General features: G+C 40.9%; 1 protein-coding gene across 5 annotated transcripts in view; it reads right to left on the reverse strand.

Moving 5' to 3' along the window:
* Nucleotides 1-770: 770 nt before the first annotated feature.
* FBXO36 (F-box protein 36) overlaps nucleotides 771-20,454 on the reverse strand; it is a 48,899-nt gene continuing 29,215 nt past the window's right edge. For all 5 annotated transcript variants that reach the window (XM_075861261.1, XM_075861263.1, XM_075861262.1 and 2 more), the window contains 2 exons: nucleotides 19,434-19,606; nucleotides 771-2,377 (listed from right to left, as the gene is read on the reverse strand). In XM_075861261.1, coding sequence (XP_075717376.1) covers nucleotides 2,189-2,377; nucleotides 19,434-19,606 — 362 coding nt within the window. In that variant the 3' untranslated portion in view covers nucleotides 771-2,188. The remainder of the gene's footprint in view (nucleotides 2,378-19,433; nucleotides 19,607-20,454) is intronic.

Genomic DNA, 20,454 nt, shown 5'->3' on the forward strand with positions numbered 1-20,454 from the left:
AAGGTCATGGAGTGGCCTAGCCAGTCTCCAGACCTTAATCCCATCGAAAACGTATGGAGGGAGCTGAAGATCCGAGTTGCCAAGCGACAGCCTCGAAATCGTAATGATTTACAGATGATCTGCAAAGAGGAGTGGGCCAAAATTCCATCTAACATGTGTGCAAACCTCATCATCAACTACAAAAAACATCTGACAGCTGTAGTTGCCAACAAGGGTTTTGCCACCAAGTATTAAGTCTTGTTTGCCAAAGGGATCAAATACTTATTTCTCTGTGCAAAATGCAAATAAATATATATAATTTTGACAATGTGATTTTCTGTTTTTTTTTTTAAATATAATCTATCTCTCACTGGTAAAATTAACCTAGCCTAAAAATTCTAGACTGTTCATGTCTTTGACAGTGGGCAAACTTACAAAATCAGCAAGGGATCAAATACTTATTTCCTTCGCTGTACATGTATTTAAAAAAATATAGCTTTCAAAAGGTGTACATAGCCTTTAAGCCGCTATTGAGTATGAGGTGGTAGACACACAAGCTCATAACAGTCATGTCTAACCCGAACAGCACAAGATATGGAGGGGTTGTTTGCGGTGTACTAATGCATAGAGGCCTTGATAGTATTTAATCTATCATATTGAAGTTTTTTTTACAGGGGCATTAAAAAACAGACTTTACTTTTTGGCGTGATCTTAGCCTGAAAGAAAAACCCAAACAAAACTGATCACAGTTGTATTGTCAGTTAACTTCAAGCATTAAATACATTTGGAAATTTTGGTAAACAAATTGCATTTTATTTTGTATTCTTAATCATGTTGGCATACATTTGACTCACACAAATATCAAGTAATGCAAATTTAATTTTCGGCACAATATTACTAAACTTTAAGGCACCTTATATTGACCTAGACTGTGAACTCCTGATGTGTTAGGCTAGATTCACATGAGCGTATTTTACGTCACACAGCGCGTCCACTGCATAAACTTACTGCAGGTCCTATTTTTGTGCGTTTTTGAGCACCTCGCAGCCCATTGAAGTCAATGGGTGCGTGAAAACAATGGACAGCACACGGACGCCATCCGTGTGCTGTCTGTGTTTCTCACGCACCAGTTGCTAAAGAAATGATAAGGAAAGAGAACGACCTTCTTAGTTTTTTTTGCGGACGTAAAAAACGAATGACATACGCGTGTAAAAACTGCAGACGCGCACCGTACACGGATGCCAGACAGAACTGCAACGCAAGAAAACTGAATCGCTTGTGTGAATCTAGCCTTAGGGTAAGTTCACACGCAGCAGAATTATTGCAAACTTTTCTGAATGGGGTTTCTGCTGCATGTGCATGGATTCAATGGGACTCGCAAAAACATATATAGTGTCATAGACACGAACAGAGCAAGCAAAAAAATTAAGTAGTGAACATTTACAGGCAAAGTAAACATTAAGTAAAAAAAGCTAGGAAATTAAATGTATCAAAACTATAAATCATTTAGCCATAGAAGCAATTATTTTAAAGTATTTTTTTCCCAGAAACTTTCAGCATAAATTATTTAAAATGTTTTCCTAATGTTTTCTGATAAGGGTACAGTACAGTTTTTTTTTGCCTGGGGTAGGGAGAGAGGGGGGGTCAAAGGAATGACGCGCTGTACTAAAAAAGCAAAGCATCGTAGACTTATCAAGTATATTTGGAAAGACACTCACTTATGCTGCTGGTTTCTTAGGTAACTAAACCTTGAACCGGAGGGCTGTGTTACTCTGCAGTAGCAGGATATAGGAATTGATGTATAAAGTCAACGGCATTGGGGACACAGTAGATAGACTGAGTTTATTCAGCTGCTTAGATCATGACTTTTTGTAACTAGAAAACAGTCTATAAATGAAAGAATGGAAGACGATCTTATCAGGAACATGTGAGGCCTCTATCACATCTGCGTTGAAGGCTCAGTTAGTGGCCTCTGTTGCAGATCTAGCCGAAACCACGGACACCCTGATGGAAACCCAACGGAACCCATTAAAGTCAATGGGTTCCGTCGACCGCTCGTGGTGTCCGTGGTGCAACAGTGGGTCTGGTATTTTCGTTGCTCTGCTCCTATGATGGAGCAGAGCAATGGAAATACAGAGCGCAGATGTGAACATAGCCTGACTTCTTGATGTCTGTAGTAATCATTCTCCAAGTCAAAAGGCGCATCCTGTTAGTCCAAGAACATATCCGGACTCTCCTGTCTCTTCCTCCGTCTGCAGAGCTGGAGCTGAAGTTGCAGTTTGTTGGTGAAGAAGAACTGCTTCCAACCTAGGTCCTGTGCAAGAGACCTCATCTCTGGAGTAACCCGATCACAAGACCTCTCAACAATGTGTTCCCACAGCTTGTTCGAATTGGATATCTATTAAAAGGACAAATAGTTAGATGGTAAAATTCACATAGTACATAAGCTTCCTCCGTCACATAAACATACTGATAGGTTCATTTGCTTTCTATGAAATTGGCTTTTAGTATATGTGTATGCCGGAGATTGTGACATTCGATTGTGAGCTCCACCGGGGATATATGTGAGTCGATGTCAGTTGTGCAGGAGATGTTAGCGCTCTATAAATAAATAATGGGAACTATATAAACAAAACAAACGTGCCAGAAAAGTAGCGGGACATGCATTAGAAAAATGACGCAAGTAGCGTGCACCATATTAAAAGAAGTGCATGTCTTCCATAAATAGTTTGTGACACAATCCATGAAATACTTTATTCTAGTAATAGAAAACCAACATTAAACGCAAAAAAAGTACAATCACAGCCTAAAGAAAAGCATCTAAAAATGCAAAGTGTTTCAGCTGTAAGTCTATAACCAATAAATTCCAAATAACATTACAGCCGAAACATTTAAAAAAACAACGTTTTTCAGATGCGTTTCTGTAGGCTGCGTTTGAGAGCACAACAAAAACTCACAATGTGAACCCAGCCTAAGGCTCTGTTCACATATTTGCTAAGAGCCTCCATCAAGGGTTTGGTCAAGGTTTCGGTCACATTTTAATCATAAGAATAAAACAGCATGTAGACCAATTCTTGCTGTCAAAACATCGGAAACCTGGACGGAACCTCGACAGATCCCATGCGGTCCATTGGTCACGATTTGGATCACTGATACGATAAACCGAAGCAATGACGCTAGTGTGAACAGAGCCTAAAGGCCCTTTTACACCGGTCACACGGAGCTATGTATGGAGACGAGCGGTCTTTACTGCGATCGCTTCTCTCCATCCATTATTATCATGTCGGCAGCACGTCTTGTATGGGGCTTGTGGTTATGCTAAGCAGCCAAACTGAACAAGCAGATTTAAAGTGTTAGGGCGGATTCACACGAACGTGAATTGCGTCCCTGCAGGCTGCGTGGTTTTCACGCGGCACGCATGGACCAATAGAAGTCTATGGGGCAGTACAGACAGTCCGTGCTTTTTGTGCAGCGTTTGTCCGCTGCGTAAAAAGCACGACACGTTCAATATCTCGGCGTATTTCGCGCATCACGCACCCATTGAAGTCAATGGGTGCGTGAAAACCACGCAGGTCGCACGGAAGCACTTCCGTGCGAACTGCCTGTTTCGCGCACCAGCTGTCAAAAGGATGAATGTAAACAGAAATGTAAACACCACGTGCTTTTCTGTTTACAAACATCCAAATGGCGTGTCATAATCACGCAGCCGCGCATCATATGATGCTGCCTCACGGAACAGGTAAGTGGCTTTTGCGCAGGCAAAACGCAGCGTGTTTTGCGTGCGCAAAAACGCCACGTTCGTCTGAATCAGCCCTTAGGCTGGGTTCACACGACCTATTTTCAGGCGTAATGGAGGCGTTTTATGCCTCGATTTACGCCTGAAAACACGGCTCCAATACGTCGGCAAACATCTGCCCATTCATTTCAATGGGTTTGCCAAAGTACTGTGCCGACGACCTGTAATTTTACGCGTCGCTGTCAAAAGACGGCGCATAAAATAACAGCCTCGTCAAAGAGGTGCAGGACACTTCTTGGGACGTAACTGGAGCCGTTTTTCATTGAAGCCGTAATGGACGTCCCGCAAAACGAAAATGCAGTTATTGTGTGCACATACCCTAAGGGTATGTTCACACGCAATAGCAAAATACATCTGAAATTACGGAGCTGATTTCGCCTGAAAACAGCTCCTGATATTCAGATGTTTTTGTAACTACTCGCATTTTTCGTGGCGTAATTTACGGACGTTATTGGAGCTGTTTTTCAATGGAGTCAATCAAAAACGGCTCCAAAAACGTCCCAAGAAGTGATATGCACTTCTTTGACGTGGGCGTCTTTTTACACGCCGTCTTTTGACAGCGACGCGTAAAATTACACCTCGTGGGAACAGAACATCGTAGAACCCATTGAAAGCAATGGGCAGATGTTTTTAGGTGTATTGGGGGCGTTTTTTCAGGCGTAATTCGAGGCGTAAAATGCCCGAATTACGTCTGAAAACAGTGCGTGTGAACATACCCTAAAGCATGGGGGACAGAGCAGCAGCCTTATCCTCTGAGACAGGAGGTGAACTTCACAAATCTTCACACCTATAAACAATGCAGCCAAGGTGCAGTTACTTCTCAAAGCCGACATACAGCCAAAACAAGTATTCACGATCACGACTGAACCTTTAATTCTGGCCAGGGTTATAAGGAGATTTTATTAAATGTGTCTGCTTTAAATTTTGCCAAGTAAGTATAAAAAATGACTGCAGCAATGGTACAAACAGGCAGATGTTTGGAGGGAAAAACATCCAATATTTCAAGAATAACATGCACATAGGATTTGTGTTGTACACTGAATGTCAAGGTCAGAGGTTTCATATGACATGAGCAAAAGACTGTCTAGAGAAGAGGTACTCAATTATTTTTAGTGAAGGTCCATTTACCTGGGTCTGCCGTCAGGTGGCAGTTGGAACTGAACACCAACAGTGAGGACGGATTTACACGAGCGTGTGCGTTTTGCGCGCGCAAAAGGCACTTAACAGCTCTGTGTGTCATCACATAGGATGTGCGGCTGAGTGATTTTCGCGCAGCCGCCATCATGACACTCTGTTTGGATGTTTGTAAACAGAATAGCACATGGTGCTTTTCTGTTTCCAAACATACTTTTGACTGCTGTTGCGCGAATCACGCGCGTCCTACTGAAGTGCTTCTGTGTGGTGCGCGTGATTTTCAGGCACCCATTGACTTCAATAGGTGCGTGATGCGCAAAAAACGCAGAAATATAGGACCTGTTGTGAGTTTTACGCAGCGGACTCACGCTGCGCAAAAATCACCGACAGTCTGCACTGCCCCATAGACTAGCAGGTCCGTGCGACGCGCGTGAAAAATATGCGCGTTGCACGGACGTATTACACGTTCGTGTAAATCCGCTCTAAAGCTGAGTTTACAGCCGTGTAAACTAGCGTTGATGAACAAGACAGCTCGTTGATCGGCGCTCGTTTGCTCCTGTCACAATGAGCTAGTATGGAGACGAGCGCTCGTTATTCCGATTGCTCGTCCCCATACATTTCTATCATCTTGGCAGCGCCTCGCCCGGATTACACAGGGAGATGCGCTGCCGACAAAGATAATAGTTTGGCCACTTAAAACTATGCAATCAGCCGATCATCGGTTGATGGTTGCCTGGTTTACACAGGGCAATTATCAGGAACGAGCGTTCTGTGAATAATTGGCCAGTGTAAAAGAGTGCTATATTCATACAGATTGGATTAGCCGTAGGCCATTCCAGCCAGTGAATCTGAGAACGCAGATACAATTGAATGTGGCAGTTGCCAGGCAACGCCACTGCTCCGGACAACTGGCGTCAGCGGTCTGGCAATTGGGAACCCCTTGTATAGAGCCTGACATTACCTCCATTCATCAGAGAAATCATGCTACGGACTCCTTCCATGTGTTAGAATGTGCTGTGTTCATCCTTTGAATGCCAACACCATGAAACATTTGGTGGAATACCAGCAGTAAAGAAAAGCCTAAAGATGGTGATTTCCTCTAATAAATGCATTTAGTGGGGTTACCACCATCATAGCAGCCATAAGTCTGTGTGGGCCTGGGCCGCCCAGGACCGCATTCTACAATTGAATACAATTGTGGAGCAGTGAGCAGGGAGCAGTCAGCTCCCTGCGACACCATTCTGTCAGTTTACCCTTAACATTGTCGCAGGCTGGCGCGATGCAGTGATGACGTCGCACCTGCCTGTGCCGAGCCATTATTTTGGGGGGCATTGCACTGTATTCACAGCATGATTATATTTCAGAAGAAAGATCATGTCACCTCAAGATCCAGACTTTATTATATATTCCAATATAAAAGGTATCGATAATAGCTAAATGTAATTACCATAGTTCAACTATGTATTAACATGCTAATCATATACCGTAATAACCAGGTTACATACCCACATTATGGCGTTGTACAGAGCTGTCAATGTGATGCATTTTGGAATATAGGGGCTTCTGAGAGACTTGTTAAAGAATGTAAATCTAGTATCTTTATGTGGTTCTCTGTAAATTATACTTGTACAGTAGAAATAAAATACACAAAAATGATTGACTAATTTGTAACTAAAACTCAGAATAACTTTCTGTTGAATGTCTGCCCTTGAACACCCTTTTGGTTTTTAAAGGTCGGATTAAGCATGGACTGAAATAATAAACATCTGGCTACCTATGGCCTCCACTAGAGGGAGACTATGAGCTTACTGCACAATGTTATATTATGGAGTGTAATGTAAAAACAAACTGTAAACAGTCATCTCCCTCTAGTGTTGGCTGCAGGTAACCAGATGTTTCTTATTTCAAGGCTATGTACACTTTTTTTTTTTTATTAAACCAATGTTTTATTGGATTCTAAAAGTGGTTTCGTTTTTCCAACACAGCTTCTATGTATCCTCTATAGATATAAGCTACATTGTTCGCTATCATCTGAATCAGTTAGGGTTTGTTCACACGCCCTATTTACGGACGTAATTCAGGCGTTTTACGCCTCGAATTAGGCCCGAAAAAATGGCTCCAAACATCTGCCCATTAAACATCTGCCCATTGAATTCAATGGGTCTTACGGTGTTCTGTGCAGACTGACTTTTTTTTTTACGCGCCGCTTTCAAAAGAAGTCCGCCTCAAAGAAGTGCATGTCACTTCTTGGGACGTAATTGGAGCAGTTTTTCATTGACTCCAATGAAAACCAGCTCCAATTACGTACGTAAAAGACGCCGCAAAAAAAGCGTGCACTTGTCAAAACGTCTGAAATTCAGGAGCTGTTTTCGCCTGAAAACAGCTCCGTAATTTCAGACGTCATTGGCGTTGCCGTGTGAACATACCCTTAGTGAAGTGAACTGACGGCTCGGCGAAGAGCAGGTCCTGTGTGTCCCATACATAGGCTCTCCATAATATCGATCATCTAAGTTGACAAACTTAGATATGATCGATATTGCTGTGATCCTATGTATTAGGGCTTATTCAGACGAACGTATAATATGTCCGTGCTACGCGTGTGATTTTCACGCGCGTCGCACGGACCTATGTTAGTCAATGGGGCCGTTCAGACTGTCAGTGATTTTCACGCAGCGTATGTCCGCTGCGTAAAACTCACGACATGTCCTATATTTGCCCTTTTTTCGCTCATCACGCTCCCATTGAAGTTAATGGGTGCGTGAAAACCGCGCACGGCACACTGACGCACTTCTGTGTGCCGCGCGCTACAGTAGTCAAAACTATGAATGAAAACAGAAAAGCACCTCGTGCTTTTCGGTTTACAAACATAAAAACAGTGTCATCATGCCGGCTGCGCGAAAATCACGCAGCCAAGCATCATATGCTGATGACTCACAGAGCTTTTGCGCGCACAAAACGCACACGCTCGTGTGAATCCAGCCTTAGACACACACACACGACGCGCTCTCTGCCGAGCCGTCAGTTCTGTACACTGACAAAATAGGCTCATAGCGAGTGATACAGAGTATAGAGGATACATAGAAACTGTATCGGAAGAACTAAACAAAATTTTAATAAAAGTCAATTCAAAACAAGTTTAGAATCACATAAAAGGTTGAATAAAAAAACGCTTTAAAAAAGGTGTACATAGGCTGGGTCTATGCAGGGGATGTGGATCAGAAAAACAGATTTCTGACCGCTGTAAAGATATATTAAGAGATCAATGAAAACACAATTATAGACTTTCTCCCTAATCTCCCAAATAGTCAGAAACAGAGAACTCACCAGCCAATTCTACATATCCAGGTTGTTGTTTTTTTGGGCTGGCGTGTGTTTCACTCATTTGTTCGAGCATGTTAAAACTGGTACTAGGTGTGAGAGGTGCATGTTGGGAAATTGCTAAAGAAAAAGTTCCCCAGTCGTCTGGAAACCGGATTTCACATTTCATAACTCAAAGCTGCCGATTAATAGAACGGTCAGTAGAAAGCTTATTTTAGTTATTTCACCTCTAAAGCCTCTTCAGTGTGTGACTAAACCCTGTGATTTCATAGATTTCTAAGCTACCCTCTTCTGAGCCAAAAACTGTTGCCAGCTTGTGTGTTGCTTATGTGTGTTTGCTGCTACCTGCTGATGTAAAGAGAAAAGTTTCAGCTAATACAACAGAGGGCAAAGCACCAACCCAGTCATCACATTACCCAGAATAACCTGCAATCAGGAAATGTAGAAGAGAGGAAAAACTACTCAAAACAAGCACTTAGTGGAATGCTGCTCCCTCTGCTGGCCAAGAGAAAGAACTGCCTTTTTTTCAACAAGTTGTAGAGCGGGCCACTTTCACATTTTGGTCAGTATTATAGTATTTGTAGGCCAAAACCAGGAGTGAAATCTACACAGAGGAAAGGTATAATGCAAAGATTTACACCTCTTCTGTGTAAGGCCTCATGCACACGTCAATTGATTCTGGTCAGTATTTTGCTTCAGTATTTGGAAGCCAAAACCAGGAGTGAATCCGAAACACCGAAGAGGTGCAGATCTTTCCATTATAGGTGTTCTCTGTTTATGTTCCATGTTTATGTTCCACGTCCTAATAGATTGCCTGTCAGAGTTACACTGACAGGCAATAATGCATTGTTATACTAAGTATACCAAAGCATTATAGTAAAGTCCCCTAGTGGGGCTAAAAAAAAAAAGTAGTAAGTAATGTAAAATAAAATGTATTAATAAAAATTACGGCGACGCGTAAAATTACACCTCGTGGGAACAGAACATCATAAAACCCATTGAAAGCATTGGGCAGATGTTTGTAGGCGTAATGGAACCCCTTTTTCATGCGTAATTCGAGGCGTAAAACGCCTGAATTACGTCTGAAAACAGTGTGTGAACATACCCTAAAAGTGAGGTTTTGGCTTTCTTAGGAGAATATCTATGAGTGCATAATTATTGGGCAACTATTAGTCTGCAGAATTATTATGTAACTAATTGAAAAAGGAATTTTTTTTCCAATCACACTTGTTTATTTTCATCTGTTAACCCCTTAACCCCTTCAGGACACAGCCGATTTTTTTCAAATCAGACATGTGTTACTTTATGTGGTAATAACATCGGAATGCTTTTACCTAGCCAAGCGATTCGGAGATTGTTTTCTCGTGACATTTGTTAGTGAAAAAATTTGGGAAATAATTTAGGTATTTATTTCTGAAAAACACCAAAATGTAGCAAAAATGTGCATTTTTCTAAATTTAAAAGTATCTGCTTGTAAAACAGATAGTAATACCACGCAAAATAGTTACCTGTTAACGTTTCCCATATGTCTACTTTAGATTGGCATCGTTTTTTTAACATTCTTTTATTTTTCTAGGACGTTACAAGGCTTAGAACTTCTGAAGTTCTGAAGTGGCTTTGAGGGCCTTATATATTAGAAAATCCCCGGAAGTCACCCTATTTTGAAAACTGCACCCCTCAAGGTATTCGAATCCGCATTCACAAAGTGTTTTAACCCTTTAGGCGTTTCACAGGAATTAAAGCAAAGTAGAGGTGAAATTTACACATTTTATTTTTTTTGCTGAAATAAATTTCTAATACATTTCTTTTTGTAACACAGAAGGTTTTACCCGAGAAATGCAACTCAATAATTATTGCCCAGATTCTGCAGTTTTTAGAAATATCCCACATGTGGCCCTAGCGTGCTAATGGACTGAAGCACCGGCCTCAGAAGCAAAGGCGCACCCAGTGGATTTTGGGCTTCCTTTTTTTTAGAATATATTTTAGGCACCTTGTCAGGTTTGAAGAGGTCGTGTGGTGTCAAAACAGTGGAAACACCCCAAAAGTGACCCCATTTTGGAAACTACACCTCAAAGGGTATGTTCACACGAGGGCGTCCGTTACGGCTGAAATTACGGGGATGTTTCAGCCTGAAAACATCCCCGTAATTTCAGCCGTACCGGCATGTGCAGGCGCTTGAACGCCGCGTCAATTACGGGCGTAATTAGCGCTGCTATTCATTGGAGTCAATGTTTAACGGCTCTAATTACGGCCAAAGAAGTGACAGGTCACTTCTTTGACGCGGGCGTCTATTTACGCGCCGTCTTTTGACAGCGGCGCGTAAATATACGCCTCGTGTGAACAGACAAACGTCTGACCATTGCTTTCAATGGGCAGATGTTTGTCATCGCTATTGAGGCGCTATTTTCGGGCGTAATTCGGGGCAAAAACGCCCGATTTACGTCCGTAAATAGGCCGTGTGAACATACCCTAAAGGAATTTATCTAGGGGTATAGTTAGCATTTTGACCACAACGGTTTTTCGCTAAATATATTGGAATTAGTCTGTAAAAATGAAAAACTACTGTTTTTCTGAAAAAACATAGAAATTTTTAATATTTACAAGGAATAACGAAGAAAATGCACGCCAACATTTGTAAAGCAATGTCTCCGGATTACGGCAATACCCCATATGTGGTAATAAACTGCTGATTGGACCCACCGTAGGGCTCAGAAAGAAAGGAGCGCCATTTGGATTTTGGAGCACGGATTTTGCTGGATTGGTTTTTGGTGCCATGTCGCATTTGCAACGCCCTGGAGGGACCAAAACAGGGGAAACCCCCCAAAAGTGACCCCATTTTGGAAACACCCCTCAAGGAATTTATCAAGGGGTATAGTGAGCATTTAGACCCCACAGGACTTTTGCAGAATTTATTAGAATTAGGCTGCGAAAATTAATATCACAATTTTTTTCCACTAAAAAGTTGCATTTTCTCATTTTCACAAGGGATAAAGGAGAAAAAAAAACAACCAATTTTTGTAAAGCAATTTCTCCCGAGTACGGAAATACCCCACATGTGGTCATAATTAATTTTTTTTCATTAGAAATGAATTAACCCTTTCAGGACTGATCCATTTTTTGCTTTCTTATTTTCGTTTTTCACTCCCCACGTTCTTAGAGCCATAACTTTTTTCTTTTTCCGTCAGTAGAGTGATGTGAGGGCTTATTTCTTGCGGGAGGATCTGTAGTTTCTATTGACACCATTTAAAGTGCCATAAAATGTACTGGGAAACTGAAAAAAAATTCTTTGCGGACTGATATAGGAAAAAAAATCTGATTCCACTTTTTGGGGTTTTCGTTTTTACAGCTTTCGCCGTGCGGTAAAAACAAAAACTTTACTTTATTCTGCGGCTCAATACAATTACGGTGATACCAAATTTATATATTTTTTTTTTATATTATACTAATTTCACAAAGAAAAATCTAATTGTTAAAATAAAAATGGTTTTGTTTCACCACATTCTGAGAGCAGTAACTTTTTTATTTTCGGTTGATTGAGCGGTGGGAGGTCTTATTTTTTGCGGGACGAGCTGTAGTTTTTATAGGTACCATTTTTTGGTACATAAAAAGTGATCCATAAGTTGTATTTCATTTTTTTTTAGAGCTAAAGTGACAAAAAAAAAGACAGCAATTTTTGCAGTTTAAATTATTTATGTTTTTTTATGGTGTTCACCGTGCGAGTTAAATAATGGTATGATGTAATAGTCCGGCCTTTTACGGACGTATCGATACCAATTTTGTTTATTTTTTTACATTACTTTGGAAGAAAAATGGGAAAAGGGGGGTTTTTAACGTTAAACTTTTTTCTTTCTCACTACTAATAACTTTAATTCTTCTACACATTTTATTAGTCCCCTTAGAGGACGTCACCCAGCGCTCATTGGATCGCTGGTACAATATACTGCAATACTAATGTATTGCAGTATATTGTTATTTTTACAGGCTCCTGTAACAGCGCGATCGCTGTTCCTGTCCGTTAGTCCTGGGTGTCAGCTGTAATACACAGCTGACACCCGCAGCGTATGGAGCGGGCTCAGCACGTGAGCCCGCTCCATACATCACCCCCGCACCATGACGTGCTATTAAGTCATAGTGCGCAAAGGGGTTAATGCACAGCGGATGGTATGAATATTGCAATTTTCGACTGATATGCCATTTTAGTGCATAATATGTCGTGCCCAGTTTGTGCCACTGAAGACAAATACCTCATAAAACGTTAAGCTGGTTCCCTCGGGTATGGCGATGCCATATATGTGGGCGCAAATTGCTGTTTGGGCACGCTGCAGGGCTCAGAAGGGAGGGACGCCATTTTGCTTTTGGAGGGCAGATTTTGCTTGGTAGTAGTTCTGTTTGGGATTTTGCTGGAATTTCAGCTTATAATGTGGGGGAATATGTAATCTGTGCGGAGAACATCAGGGCATAATAAGAGGGTATAATAATGCGGTAAATAAATAATAATTCATAGATGTGTGGCCGGTGTCGCACTGATAAATGGTGCCCGATCTTATCCACTTTTGGGGACACTGCACATTTTGCATCGCCATATTCGGAGAGCCAGAACTTTTTAACTTTTTCACCACCAGAGCTGTGCAAGGGCTTATTTGTTGCGGGACAATCTGTACTTTTCATTGGTACCATTTTGGGGTACGTGCGATTTTTTTGATCACTTTTTATTCTATTTTTTTTGCAAGCCGGGTGACCAAAAACAAGCAATTCTGACAATGTTTTTTAGTTTATTTTTTGCAGCGTTCACCGTGTGCTATAAATGACAGTTTTACTTTATTTTGCAGGTCGGTACGATTACAGCGATACCAGATGTATATAGTTTTTTTTATGTTTTGCAGCGTTTGCGCAATAAAATCACTTTTTTATAAAATAATTTATTTTCTGTGTCACCATATTCTGAGAGCCGTAAGGGCTTGTTTTTTGCAGGACGGGTTGTAGTTTTTATCGGTACTATTTTCGGGTACATACGACTTTTTGATCACTTTTTATTCTCTATTTTGGGAGGGGTGGTGACCAAAAAATATTGATTCTGGTGTCGTTTTTTTATTGATTCTTTTGGGGTGTTCATCGTGCAGGAAAAATAACATTATAGTTTTATAGTTTGGGTCATTATGAACGCGCCGATACCAAATATGTGTACTTTTTTTAATGTGTTAATTTTTTTCCTATAATGAAAGTCTTATTATAGGAAAAAAAACATTTTTTGTTTATATAACGTATAACTTTTATTTTTACACTTTTTTTTTTAAAACATTTTTATTACTTTTTTTTACTTGTCCCACTAGGGGACATTTAGACTTGAAGCTCTGATGGCTGCTACAACACATTACACTACCTACGTAGTGTAATGTATTTTAACTGTCATTGTGACGTGCCAGTCACACTGACCGGAAGCCTCGGAGGACCGGCCGTAGGCTGCTCCTCGGAGGTCATTGTCTGGCCTCCGATTGCTACAACAAGCATCGGCAGCCCCCACAATCACTTCGTGGGGGCTGCCGATGTGCTTCAAACCACTTAAATGCGGCGAACGCAATCCGTCGCCGCATTTATGGGGTTAATTGCCTAAATCAGCGGCGATGGTCCACTGACCCGCAAGACTGGAGTGTCAGCTGTCGGGGACAGCTGACCTTCCCGGTTCCCGGACACTGTCCGTTAAGACAGTGTGCGCCGGGAACTACTCCGCAACTGTACGTCCTGATGCGGGAAGCAAGCCCTCTGCAGGATGTACAGTTGCGGCGCAGCGCGTGAAGAGGTTAAGGACACAGCCTGTTTTCACCTAATGGACCAGACCATTTTTTTCAAATCTGTCATGTCACTTTATGTGATAACTTTGGAATGCTTTTATTTTTTCAAGCGACTCTGAGATTGTTTTCTTGTAACACATTGTACTTTAGGTTAGTGGTAAAATGTGGTCGATACATTCGGTGTTTATTTGTGAAAAATACCAAAATGTAGAGAAAATTAGCATTTTTCTAGATTTTAATGTATCTACTTGTAAAACAAATAGTAATCCCACACAAAATAGTTACACGTTAACATTTCCCATAGGTCTACTTTATGTTGGCATTGTATTTTGAACATTCTTTTATTTTTCTAGGACGTTACAAGGCTTAGAACTTTAGCAGCAATTTCTCACATTTTCAAGAAAATTTCAAAAGCCTATTTCTTTCAGGGACCAGTTCAGTTGTGAAGTGGCTTTGAGGGCCTTATATATTAGAAACCCCCTCCTTTAAAACACCCCATTTTAAAAACTGCACCACTCAAAGTATTCGGAACATCATTTAGAAAGTTTCTTAACCCTTTTGGTGTATTACAGGAATTAAAGCAAAGTGGAGGTGAACCTTACAAATTATTTATTTTTTACAGAAAATTTGTTTTAAATAATTTTTTTCTCTAACACAGAATGTTTTTCCAAGAGAAACGCAACTCCAAATTTATTGCCCAGATTCTGCAGATTTTAGAAATATTCCAGATGTGGCCCTAGAGTGGTAATGGACTGAAACACAGGCCCCAGAAGCAAACACCATTTGGCAATCTACACTCCTCCAGGAATTTATCGAGGGGTTAAGTGAGCATTTTGACCCCATAGTTTTTTTTGCTGAATTTAGTGGAATTAGGCCGTGAAATTGAAAATTACTTTTCTTCTGATAAAACGTTGACATTTTCAATTTTTACAAGGAATAAAGGAGAAAAAGCACCCCAACATCTGAAAAGCAATTTCTCCGGATTACAGCAATACCTCATATGTGGTCATAAACTGCTGTTTGGACACACGGCACGGCTCAGAAAAGCAGGAGCGCTATTAGGCATGCAGATTTTGCTGGATTGGCTTTTGGGCGCCATGTTGCATTTGCAAAACCATAAGGTACCAGAGTACAGTGGTAGCCTCCAAGAATTGACCCCATTTTAGAAACTACACCCCTCAAGGCATTTATCATTTGCCTGGACATATGACAGGTCTTAGAAGTGAAGAGCAACATGAGCATTTGTGGTCTATTTTGGTGATTTTCACACCATTGGCCCACAATTGCAGTGCTCTGAGGTCAAATAGTAAAACAAACCCCCAAGTAGTGACCCCTACTTTGGAAACGACACCCCTTAAGGCATTTTAAGGGGTGTAGTGAGCATTTTGACCCCACAGCTGTTTTTTCATGAGAAATTAATGCCCAACAGATGGTGAAAATTGCAATTTTCCACTGATATGCCATTTTAGTACACAATATGTTGTGCCCGATTTGTGCCACCAAAGACAAATACCTGATAAAATTTTAAGCGGGTTCTCCAGGGTATGGCGATGACATATATGTGGACATAAGCTACTGTTTGGGCACGCTGTAGGTTTCAGAATGGAGGGAGCGCCATTTGGCTTTTGGAGCGCAGATTTTGCTTGGTAGTAGTTCTGTTTGGGGTATTGCTGATGTTTCAGTTTATAATGTGGGGACCTATGTAATCTGTGCGGAGTACATAAGGGTATAATAATGGGGTAAATAAATAATAATCCGCAGATATGTGGCCAGTGTCGCACTGATAAATGGTGCCCAATTTTATCCGCTTTTGGAACACTCTGCACATTTTCTGTCGCCATATTCTGAGAGCCAGAACTTTTTTATTTTTTCTTCACTGGAGCCGTGTGAGGGCTTATTTGTTGCGGGACAATCTGTCGTTTTCATTGGTACCATTTTGGGGTACATGTGATTTTTTTTTAGCACTTTTTATTCAATTTTTTGGCAAGCAAGGTGACCAAAAACCAGCAAATCTGAATGTTTTTTATCCTTTTTTTTTCTTTTTTTATGGCGTTCCCAGTGCGCTATAAATTACAATTTTACTTTATTCTGCGGGTCCATACGATTATGGAGATACCAAATGTATATAATTTTGTGCAATAAAATAACTTTTTTTTTAAATGTTATTTATTTTTTGTGTCACCATATTCTGAGAGCCATAACTTTTATTTTTCAGTCAAAAAAGCTGTGTAAGGACTAGTTTTTTTGCGGCACCAGTTGTAGTTTTAATTGGTACGGTTTTGGGGTACATGCAACTTTTTGATCACTTTTTATTCCATGTTTTTTTTGCGGTGTTCACTAGGGATGCATGATGCATCGAAACTTCGATACTGTTTCAATACCGTGCACCCTGAAATAGTTGGATACCGTTATTTCATGTATTTCGATACCAAGCTTAGCATTGTAACACCTGAATTTAGTTAGAGTTACCTGAATGTAGTTCCTGACAAGCGCGCGTGGTCAGCATGGTGCGTTGCGACCAGCGCTGCACTAATGATTGCCGGCACTGAAGACAGAACATGGCGGGTGCACTACAAAACACGCTTCTGTCTTCCGTGCCTGCGCCGCCGCTCATTAGTGCAGCGTGGGCTGCATCACCTCATGCTGACCGCTCGCGTGCACTTATTGTCAGGAGCAGGGCAATGGCTCTAATGGCAGAGATCAGAGAAACCGCTCATCTCTGCCGTTATTTCCCTGAATGCTGTGATCAAGGCTGACCGCAGCATTCAGGGGGTAAATGAGAAGGGGGGTTGCCCTTTGGATCACGTCACGGGGAATACCTGTGAAGCGATCAAGGAACATACCATATATGGGCAGACAGCCCAGGGTCCATTGAAGGACCTCAGGGCTGTCTAATCATATTTCCTGTTGTAAGGGCATACTGAGGTATGTCCTAACAACTGCCTGAGTACTGTCAGTATATAGATATATGCCAGTACATTAAAGTTAATACAAAGAAAAGTTTTTACAATAAACAGTCTCAATACATAAAATATACACATATTCGGTATCAAATATTAAGCACTGAGAAAAAGGGGTCAAAGTATAAGTATAAATATCAAAAAACTTGAAAAATATCAATTGTATTAAATTCATATAAAAACTACAGAGGATCTAAAAACAAAATCTGTATCTGGACCACATTCATGGTAACAATAACAGCACATTGGTTACAAAGTACTTATATTCAGAACTGTTAAGGGATAGGCATTGCCACAGCAAAAGATACGTACGTATTATCTGCACAAGACATATTCCATGTCCAAAAAAGACCACCATTGAAAATTCATAGAGGTAGATAGTCAGTATATGACACAGTTATAGTCATGGACCAGAAGAGGGTGTAACCCAAAAAGAGTTTATAGGAAGCTAAGTAACCTAAAGGCCTAGACTAGAGTATGCAAAATGTCCAATGAAAAGTTTGGAAAATAAAGATAACTTATCAATGCCTTACCCATAAATAGGAGTTGTAGTCACGTGGCCCAAATGGTGAGGTAGCGCCCCGACGCGCGTTTCTCCAGTGCAGCTTTCTATCAGTATCGTAGCGACCGTAATAACACAGTTATAGCGTCATTCATGTTTACGGTGTTATAAAATAAAAAACTGCTTTCTTTCACTTATTAATGTGAGGCATGAGGTAATATGAATTTTGAACCTCCATGTGCCTCACATTAATAGTAATTAACCCAATCATGTTCCTCACACATTAACCCAATGTTGTCCACTATGACTTTGGAACATGATGGGGTTAATTACAGTTAATGTGAGGCACATAGTGGTTCAAAATTTATCACACCACACGCCTCACATCAGAAAATGGAAGAACTTTTTTTATTATTATTATTGTTGGCAAAAGTATCGTTTTGGTATCGAGTATCGCAATACTACACAAAGTATCGGTATCGAAGTCCAGATTCTGGTATCGTGACAACCCTAGTGTTCACCGTGCGGGGAAAATAATATTATAGTTTTATAGATTGAGACGTTACGGACGCGGCGATACCTAATATGTGTACCTTTTTTAACGTGTTTATTTTTTTCCTATAATAAAAGACTTATTATAGGAAAAAAGGCAGTGTTTGTTTTTATTAACTTGAAACTTTTATTCAACTTTTTATTTTTTGTCCCACTAGGGGACTTGAGGGCCTGCACCTCTGATCTTTACTCTAATGCATTGCACTACCCACGTAGTGCAATGCATTAGAGCTGTCAGTCATTCACTGACAGCAAGCCTATTAGGTCCCGTCTCTGGACATTTGTAATTGCTTTTCAGTGAAAGTGGGAGGTACACTTTAACGCTGTAGGTGTCCTCACGCTATTATGGCGCCAAAATGCAATGCGGGTGCCATTTCCCTATTGCCTAACAATAAAGAACATGGATATGCAGAACAAATCGCGATATATATATATATGTACATAATCTCAGCTCCTCCAGACCTGTAAAAGAAACTGGCAATACACAATTAAGAGAACAGCACATCACACACGCACTTCGGGAGGAAGAACCTTGGCAAAAATACACCGCTGGAAGGGGGGACTCCATTCCAACACCTTACAGACCCATAAGGAGCAGCGGGCTAATTTATTCCTTTTATTCATTTATTTAGCACCAACATATTCCACAAGACACTATACAGAGATTGCCATTACTCACATTGGTAATAAAATGAAAGTTTTAGATGTTACTAGTCACAGTACTCTTCAAAAAAACCATGGCTAGTCTGCAGTGAGGAAACACAGCAGTGAATGAGTTGAACATAAGTTTTTTTTAACATGGTAGCCTATTGGTGACCGATGTCACTTAATGAACTTTTGAAGAGCTTTTCATGACGTATCCATTATACGGAGACCATAATAGTCCTTGGGCGATGGATGTGATAAACGGATGCCTAGCAATGGCATCCGTTGCGAATAGATTATAATAGTATCCGTTTAACGTACACATCATGAAAAGGGTCATAAAAGTTTATGAAGTTTGTTAAGCGGATATCATTAGGGCGTATGAGCAACAGATGCCACTGTTGGGCAACTGACGTATATGTCATACGTATGTCAAAAAACGTGATGGTAAGACTCTGTTCACATCTGCGTCGGAGGCTCCGTTAGGCAAATCCGGCAGGGTTTACCCGGAGACAATAGTGCAGCATGCTGCGCTATTGTATCCAGTAAAATCACTGACACCCCAACCGAAAGCCGACGGAACCTATTAAAGTCAATGGGTTCCGTCGGCAAGCGGCGGTGTCCAATGTGCAACGGAACCGCGGCTTCCGTTATTCCCTTGTCCTGCTCCTCTGATGGAGCAAAACGCAGGCGTAAACAGGACTAACATAGCCTAAAAAGGTTTCATTTGTTTTCTTGCAATTAACTAACAGACTTACCTTTTGAAATGTATGAGACACTTGGGAGAGTTGAGCAATGTCCTCTAAGTCCAGGAAAGTCAAGATATACAATATCAGCGACTCAGGAAGACGCTCCAGCAAATCGTACTGTCCATGGCAAAGGTTGGTCACATAGCTCTGGGTTTTCTTTCCAAAGACTATGCCAATCTGAGCTGAAGAGTAAAAAGCAGGATTACTAATCTAGGAGAGTTAGAGTATAAAATACAGAAATCTGATTACGAATTATTCCCACAGGCTGATATTCTGCCATTAAGCAAGCCACGATCGACAATACAGCTAATCGCTTCCCCGTTGACACAGGACAAAGATTGGAAACAAGCATTCATACGAATAATTGTTCATCCGATCATTGGCCCGTGTAAAAGGGTCTTCACAATGATCTAAAAGTTCCCCCATACATGGAGTGCCGATGCCAGTCTACAGAAATAAAAGATCAAAGATTTAGAAAATATAAAACTCACCAAAAGGAGACGTTTTACTAGAATTAGACAAGTCTGAACAGGCCCGAACAAGTCTATACTTGTCACACTCAGGTGTTTTCTAGCCAGAAAAAATCAATAGGGATAGGACAACAACAAAAGTTATATCCACCAAGGAAGATAGAAGACTGGCACAGCTTCTAACATACCCGTAGCACCACAGGTCCCATGGAGGTCTTGCAGCGCTTCATACAGGATCAGCTGCAATGGTTTACAGCGCTGCTCTGCGGTCACAGTGGCAAAACTCCAAATACATTCAAAGGAACAAAATCTGCAGCACTCACAAAACTCAGGCTAAATTTACACTTGTGTTGTATAATCCGTTACTCTGATCAGAATAAGGATAAAAACCGATCAGATAAAAATCTCATTGAAATCAAAATAACGGATGCAAACGATTACAATTTTGTTTGTATCAGTTTTACAATGACACCAATGATAAAAATAACCCATCCGTTTGACATCCATTTTTTTGAACAGAGAAAAAGTCCTGTACTCTGCACTTTGTTCTCCGTCAAAAT

The sequence above is a fragment of the Rhinoderma darwinii genome, chromosome 4, assembly GCF_050947455.1.
Source record: "Rhinoderma darwinii isolate aRhiDar2 chromosome 4, aRhiDar2.hap1, whole genome shotgun sequence".
Classification (NCBI taxonomy): Eukaryota; Metazoa; Chordata; class Amphibia; order Anura; family Rhinodermatidae; genus Rhinoderma; species Rhinoderma darwinii.